This window comes from Bison bison, unplaced genomic scaffold (assembly GCF_000754665.1).
Source record: "Bison bison bison isolate TAMUID 2011002044 unplaced genomic scaffold, Bison_UMD1.0 scf7180017864277, whole genome shotgun sequence".
Taxonomy (NCBI): domain Eukaryota; kingdom Metazoa; phylum Chordata; class Mammalia; order Artiodactyla; family Bovidae; genus Bison; species Bison bison.
The window spans coordinates 1,428,284-1,436,852 of record NW_011494849.1 but is presented as its reverse complement, the minus strand read 5'-3'; the positions used below and the strand labels follow the sequence as shown (position 1 = coordinate 1,436,852).

At 39.7% G+C, this 8,569-nt stretch overlaps 1 protein-coding gene across 1 annotated transcript; it reads right to left on the bottom strand.

Moving 5' to 3' along the window:
- Window positions 1–561: 561 nt before the first annotated feature.
- Window positions 562–1,563, bottom strand: LOC104995149 (olfactory receptor 140-like). The gene is given in 1 exon segment (XM_010848883.1): window positions 562–1,563. A coding segment is annotated over 1 exon segment (1,002 nt).
- Between the last annotated feature and the right edge of the window lie 7,006 nt (window positions 1,564–8,569).

The following is an 8,569-nucleotide window of genomic DNA, read 5'->3' as shown; positions in this document are numbered from 1 at the left end:
TGAGCCATAGGGATATTTAAGAAAAAAGAGCAAATTAAGAGTAATTTCAAAATTTCTGCTTTATCTTCTCTATTACAAAGAGAATTAGAGTTACAGTGTAAAATATTCTTTCCTTCTTTTGTCAGTGACACTCATTTTGCTTTTGATAAATCCATAGTGCAGGGGAAAAATTAGCTATTATTCCCTCATTCAACTCCTTCTTCACCATGCATTTACCCAATGATTCTATCCAATGTTTGCATTACCACAGGGTAAGTAAAAATGGAAAAAAAAATGAGATTAAGGTCCTATGGAAAAGCCAATTTCATCAGAGTAGCATATGAGAAATCTGAAAAAGCAGCAGTAAGACTCTGGAGAAAAACTTCTTACTCTACAATCATCAAACTGTGGATTTAATGTTCTTTTCATTGCCTATTCTGAACCTATGAACAATGAAACTTTGACAGTGTACATTAAAATATCAGTATGTTTAAAATAATGACTAGCCAAGATTAAGAAACCAACAAGTGTTAGTTCCTGGATCTCTCTCCCTCTTGATCTACAAAATTTCTTACTTTTCATTCACACTTTACAACAGGTGTAGCCATCTGAATATATATAAACAATTACTTTCTTGGCACCGTGAATAGCCTGAGTCACTCTCCTCTTCAACAAACTCCTCATGGCATTTTTCACCTCTGTGTTTCTCATTGTGTAAGTGATAGGATTTAACACAGGAGTGAGGATTGCAAAGAACATAACCACAAATTTTTCCACAGGGTAGGTGACCTCAGGACACATAGAGGTGAATATACAGGGACCAAAAAAGAGCACCACTACCGTGAAATGGGAGCCACATGTAGAGAGGGCTTTGTGTCATGCTCCAGAGCTATGGGATTTCAGAGAGTGCAGGATGACTGTGTAGGAGATGAGAAGCATGATAAAAATAAAATAAAATAAGCACATTCCTGAAGGGTTAGCTGCCACCATGATGCCAAGTTTGTAGGTGTCACTGCAGGTGAGTTCCAACAGTGAGAAGAAATCACACATGAAGTGATCATTGATGTTGAGACCAGAAAAGGTCAAGTTTACAAAGAAAAGAATCTGCACGGTGGTATGCAGGATGCCCCCAATCCAGGCCACCACCACCAGGAGCTGGCAGAGCCCCTGTCTCATGATGGTCATGTAGTGCATAGGCATGCAGATGGCCACGTATAGGTCATAGGACATAGAAATGAGAAGGATGATCTCTGAACCTCCCATTATGTGTTCCAGAAAGATCTGAATCAGGCAGCCACTCCAGGAGATGGTTCTCCTCTGGTACAGCAGGTCAATGATGAGTTTGGTGGTGGTGACAGAGGTGAAGATGCCATCTATGAAGGACAAGTGAGTGAGAAAGAAGTACACGGGAGCAGAAAGTGTGGAGGTGAAGGAGATGGGGATGACAATGAGCAGGTTGGCCAACACAGTAAACAGGAAAATGAGCAAAAAGACAATGAAGAGCATTTTCTGCAAGTGTGGATTCTGTGTGAGTCCCAAGAGAACAAATTCAGTCACGTTGTTGGGACATGTGAGGACATCCATTTAGGAAGTAATAGCTTCCTATGTCCTGAATTATCTACAAATAAGTTTAAAAAAAAAGATACCAATTAACCATGTAAGAAATTTGAGCTGAATTTCTTACAACAAAGAAATAATGATTATTTTACTGTGGAGCATGTCCTTGTCACTTTTGTCTCAGTTCTTGTTTCAAGCCATTTATAAATGTTTCCAAGATGATTTCCATCTCTACAGACACCTAGCACCTGTCACCTGTTAAACACCCATAGAACAATGTTTCGTGTGTAATTTATTGAGAAATCAGTGTTCTGTCTACATGAGATTTAGATTCTTCTATTATTTCTGCTGAAAGCGATTCTACAAAGTCATCTCAGTGCCTCATGAGCCCGCCTATCTGTCCAACAGCTTACAAATTATAATTCTCAGATGTATGTTGTAAGTTGAGAAGTGCTGCTGCAGCTGCTAAGTCACTTCAGTCGTGGCTGACTCTGTGTGACCCCATAGATGGCAGCCCACCAGGCTTCCCTGTCCCAGGGATTCTTCAGGCAAGAACACTGGAGTGGGTTGCCATTTCCTTCTCCAATGCATGAAAGTGAAAAGTGAAAGTGAAGTTGCTCAGTTGTGTCCAACTCTTTGTGACCCCATGGAATGCAGCCCACCAGGCTCCTCCATCCATGAGATTTTCCAGGCAAGAACACTGGAGTGGGGTGCCATTGCCTTCTCTGTGAGAAGTGCTACACACAGGAAAAAGCAGAGACAGTACTTTGCCAACCGAGGTCCGTCTAGTCAAGGCTATGGTTTTTCCAGTGGTTATGTATGGATGTGAGAGTTGGACTGTGAAGAAAGCTGAGCAACAAAGAATTGATGCTTTTGAACTGTGGTGTTGGAGAAGACTCTTGAGAGTCCCTTGGACTGCAAAGAGATCCAACCAATTCATTCTAGAGGAGATCTGTCCTCGGTGTTCATTGAAAGGACTGATGATGAAGCTGAAACGTCAATACTTTGGCCACCTCATGCGAAGATTTGACTCATTGGAAAAGACCATGATGCTGGGAGGGATTGAGGGCAGGAGGAGAAGGGGGAAAAAGAGGATGAGATGGCTAGATGGCATCATTGACTCAATGGACATGAGTTTGGGTAAACTCTGGGAGTTGATGATGGACAGGGAGACCTGGAGTGCTGCGTTCATGGGGTCACAAAGAGTCGGACACAACTGAGCGAATGAACTGAACTGAACTGAACTGAACACACAGATAAGAGTTATTTTCTATTCCACGTGAATATACATTTGAACCCTCAGCTCTAACTGTGAAAAGACATATAACATTGACAAGTATTTATCAGAAGTATTTAATATAAGGAAATATATATGCTACTTATGACACACTACACTTGGAACCATCCAGAACATAAAAGCTTTTCAGCTCTGTTTCTGCTCTTACCATGTGTGCCTGCATGCTAAGTCACTTCAGTTGTATCTAACTCTTTGTGACTGTATGGACTATAGCTCATCAGGCTCCTTTGTCCATGGGATTCTCCAGGCAAGAATAATAGAGTGGGTTGACATGACCTTCTCCAGGAAATCTTCCCAATCCAGGGAATGAACCTGCATCTCTTATGTCTCCTGAATTGGCAGGTGGGTTCTTTATCACTAGCACCATTTGAGGCTATTACCATAGAATCTGCTACTATGGCTTCAGTGCCTGAAATCTATTAGGTGATGAGCAAATGTTTGATAAATTGCCACTCACCATGGGCAAATAGGGCTTCCCTGGTGGCTCAGCTGGTAAAAGATCTGCCTGAAATGCAGGAGACATGGGTTCAATCCTTGGGTCAGGAGGATCCCCTAGAGGAAAAAATGTCAACCCCCTGTAGTGTTCTTGCCTGGACAATCCCATGGACAGAGAAGCCTGGCAGTCTATAGTCATAAGGATGCAAAGAGTGGGACACGACTGAAAGACTAACATGCATGGGACAATTATGACTGTTTCCCCCGACCATAAACATAGAAGGATTGCAAGCGCTCTTTTTTTCCTGCTGGAGAGTGAAAAAGTTGGCTTAAAGCTCAACATTCAGAAGACTAAGATCATGGCATCCAGTCCCATCACTTCATGGCTAATAGATGTGGAAACAATGGCTTACTTTACTTATGGGGGCTCCAAAATCACTGAAGATGGTGACTGCAGCCATGAAATTAAAAGACACTTATTCCTTGGAAGGAAAGTTATGACCAACCTAGACAGTATATTAAAAAGCAGAGACATTGCTTTGCCAATAAAGGTCCATCTAGTTAAGGCTATGGTTTTTCCACTAGTCGTGTATGGATGTGAGAACTAGACTATAAAGAAAGCTGAGCACTGAAGAATGGATGCTTTGGATCTGTGGTATTGGAGAAGACTCTTGAGAGCCCTTTGGACCGCAAGGAGATCCAACCAGTCCATTCTAAAGGAGATCAGTCTTGGGTATTCTTTGGAAGGACTGATGCTAAAGCTGAAACTCCAATACTTTGGCAACCTCATATGAAGAGTTGACTCTTTGGAAAAGACTCTGATGCTGGGAGGGATTGGGGGCAGGAGGAGAAGGGGACGACAGAAGATGCTGACTCAATGGACGTGAGTTTGAGTGAACTCTGGGAGTTGGTGATGGACAGGAAGGACTGGCATGCTGCAATTCATGGGGTCGCAAAGACTTGGACACGACTGTGTGACTAAACTGAACTGAACTGAAGTGCAAAAATATAAGTCTGAAAACACTTTTCTCTGTATAAATCTGTTTTATTCATAAGGCATCAGTCCCTGTTTTATATAAATCTGATAAATAAATTTAACTTTTTCAGAAAAATTTACTGTGAAAGACTAATATGCAACAAAAATAAAGATGTTTGTGTTATCAGTAGCATTCCCTTTGGAGTCATAATTATATGAGATTTATATATTTTACTGACTGTAAGCTATTTTACAGTTATTGGAGTAACAGACAACTGACAAGAATGGAAGTAATTACTTTCCATAGATATACAAATACTGTCAGATGCAAGTTTGATTGATTTCCCTGATCATTAGAGATCAAACAAATCTTGCATTTATTTATAAAGTCATTACATATCTCTGATTGAACAATATTAAATATAGTACAGTGAATTTTCCTTTTGACTGTGATTATATCCTACTAATTCTCTCATTAATCAATGAGCTAAATAAAATTTCTCTGATGTGTTCTTTTCATGTTTTATGAAAATCTGATTTCACTTTTCAAAAAAGTCTTTTTCCTCTGGATATTATAATGAGAATTGGAAAAATTTCTGCCATATCAGGAAACAAGGGTGTCACAGCCCTCAGCAATTGCAGCCCTCCACTGTGAGATGGAAAGGGTCAGTTTTCATCCCAATCCCAAAGAAAGGCAATGGGAAATAGTGTTCAAGGTACCATACAATTTTCCTCATTTCACATGCTAGCAACATAATGCTCAAAATTCTTCAAGCTGGCTTCAGAAGTACATGAACCCAAAACTTCCAGATATACAGGCTGGATTTATAAAAGACAGAGGAACCAGAGATCAAATTGCCAACATCTGTTGGATCATAGAGAAAGCAAGGGAATTTCAGAAAAGCATCTACTTCTGTTTCATAGATTATATGAAAGCTTTGACTGGATCACAACAAGCTGTGGAAAATTCTTAAAGAGATGGGAATACCAGACCATGTGGCTTACCTCCTTATAAACTTGAATGCAGGTCAAGAAGCAACAGTCAGAACCAGATATGGAAAGATGGACTGGTTCAAAATTGGGAAAGGAATATGAAAAGGCTGTATATTGTCACCCTGCTTATTTAAATTCTATCCAAAGTGCATCATATTAAATGTCAGGCTGGATGAATCACAAGCAGAAATCAAGATTGCCAGGAGAAATATCAACCACCTCAGATATGCAGATGATAGCACTCTAATGGGAGAAAGCAAAGCGAAGAGGAGCTAAAGAGCCTCTTGATGAAGGTGAAAGAGGAGAGTGATAAAGCTGGCCTAAAACTCAGCATTCCAAAAACTAAGATCATGGCATCCAGTCCCATCACTTCATGGCAAATTGATGGGGAGAATTGTAAACAGTGCCAGACTTTATCTTCTTTGGTTCCAAGATCACTGCAGTCATTGACTACAGCCACAAAATTAAAAGATCATTGCTCCTGGAAGAAAAGCTGAGACCAACCTAGACAGTGTATTAAAAAGCAGAGGTATCATTTTGCTGTCAATGATCCATAGAGTCAAAGCCATGGTTTTTCCAGTTCAGTTCAGTTGCTCAATCGTGTCTGACTCTTTGCGACCCCATGGACTGTAGCCCGCCAGGCTCCTCTGTCCATGGGATTCTCCAGGCAAGAATACTGGAGTGGGGTGCCATTTCCTTCTCCAGGGGATCTTCCCAACCCAGGGATCGAACCCAGGTCTCCCGCACTGCAGGCAGACTCTTTAACCTCTGAGCTACCAGGGAAGCTAATGTACAGATGTGAGAGTTGGACCATTAAGAAGGCTAAGCAGTGAAGAATTAGTGCTTTTGCACAGTGGTGTTGGAGAAGACTCTTGGGGATCTCTTGGGCTGCAAGGAGATCAACCTATCAACCCTAAAGGAAGTCAACTCTGAATATTCATTGTAAAGACTGATGCTTAAGCTGAAGCTCTAATACTTTGGCCACCTGATGTGAAAAGCTGACTCACTGTAAAAGACCATGATGTTGGGAAAGATTGAGGGCAGAAGGAGAAGGGGATGACAGAGAATGAGATGGTTGGATAGCATTGCCAACTCAGTGGATATGAATCTAAGCAAACACCAGAAGATAGTGAAGGGCAGGGAGGCTAGGCATGCTGCAGTCCATGGGGTCACAAAGAATCAGACAGGACTGAGAGGCTGAACAATGAGAATGTGAGCTTGTGAGCCCTGAGGAAATTCTGGAAGAAAAGAGTATATGCCGTTTTAGGATCCTCAGAGGACAGCCACTCCCTAAGGTAAAGGAATTTTATGATGTGAAGCCACAGGTTACTGGACCCCGATAGCTGAAGTGTATATCAAATGAGATATTTCAGTGAATCCAGACTCTTGCATCTTCCTATATGTAGGACAGTGGTAAATTCCTTAACGTATCTGGTTTCTTTAATTAACAGTAATCTTTTGATGATCCCAACTACCTGCCCTTTGTTCAAAGCTCCTATAGAGCCTAGCTCCTCCCCTTGCTTCCTCAGAGCAGTTTCTCAGGGCTCTCTGAAACATTGTCTACTGGGCTGCAGTCCTCATTTTGCCTCAGGTAAAACCTTACTAGCAACACTTACATGCAGAATTGTTTAAGCTCTAATGAAGTGGATGAAACTGGAGCCTATTATACAGAATGAAGTAAGTCAGAAAGAAAAACACCAATACAGTATACTAACGCATATATATGGAATTTAGAAAGATGGTAACGATAACCCTATATGCAAGACAGCAAAAGAGACTCTGACGTATAGAACAGTCTTTTGGACTCTGTGGGAGAGGGCGAGGGTGGGATGATTCGGGAGAATGGCATTGAAACATGTATAATATCATATATGAAATGAATCACCAGTCCAGGTTCGATGCATAATACAGGATGCCTGGGGCTGTTGCACTGGGATGACCCAGAGGGATGGTACAGGGAGGGAGGTGGGAAGGGGCTTCAGGATGGGTAACACGTGTATACCTGTGATGGAGTCATATTGATGTATGGTAAAATCAATACAATATTGTAAAGTAATTAGCACACAACTAAAATAAATAAATATATATTAAAAATAATGGCATTTTAGAGAAATAAGCTAAAATACTTATAAAAGTCTATGTATTTTTACCTTGTGGATTATTTCATCGTATATTTTCTGGTTTATTTTCTTTTTGATTCATTTATATATAGCCAGTTTGTAGAAATCTCCTTCAAAGCTTGCTGTGAAGTAAAATGGTCCAACAGCTCTTTCTCATCTCTGTGTATATTTCCATGGTATCCAAAATATTACAAGTTCTGAGATGATAAAGGACTAAGGAAATGAAGCCTATTTTCCTCTTGAGAGATGTTATTACTGGGTAAGTTACAAAGTTCTTCCTTAAGATGTGCAATTATTAATATAAGTAATGATCAAAACGGAATATTGCTTCATATATGCTAGGTATTGTGTGAAGAATTTTATAAATTACCTCATTTAAGAATCTTTTTGAGAACATTGAAAATAGAAAAACTGAAACATGGAGAAGTTCAACATTGTACTCTAGGACATGTAATTACTGAGGAGCAACCCTGAAAATACATTTCAAAACTCTCTGATCTCAAGTCTTGGTCTTGATCCTGAGCCTGCATTACCTCCCATGTAAAAATTCACCAAATATTTAGCGGGAGATTTCTTTAACGTTCATCTTTCAACCAAGGCTTTCAGAAAACTATTTATCAGCCTAATCTGTGGAAACATTAAAAAAAAAAAACAAAAAAAAAACCCTTGGGAATTTCAAAGATGTCAACTTCTTCCACTGAGAATTGCCCATCTCCTCTCTCAGGAAACTTTCTAATTATACCGGCATTTTATTTATTTAGTCAGTTAAATAGCATGTAATCAACCCTGCCCATATATCATCGGCCCTAAATTTCTTATTTAGAAAATTATCCTACATTGAGTATTTATTTTTTGTAATCATCATTCATACTTAATTTGAATATAACTCAGAGATAAATACATAATTTCTAACTCATAGATAGAAAAGCTGAGAATTAGAATATTTATTTCACTTGTCCAGGATGAGGTAATCAGTAAGTAATAGAATTAAAAGCCTGCTTCTGCTGTTTCAGTTCCAAGCTGAATTTAAGAGCTCTCCAAAATTAGAAGATTCTGGGAAATGTTGAACATGTTTCACCATAAACTGAATAATTATCATGGATTTCATATTATATTACAAATGAGGTTTTTTAGAATTAAAGTGTATAGAGGCCAGCATTAGGCCCACAAATAAATAAGCAATTAATAAAATATTAGTTATTGAGAATTAGG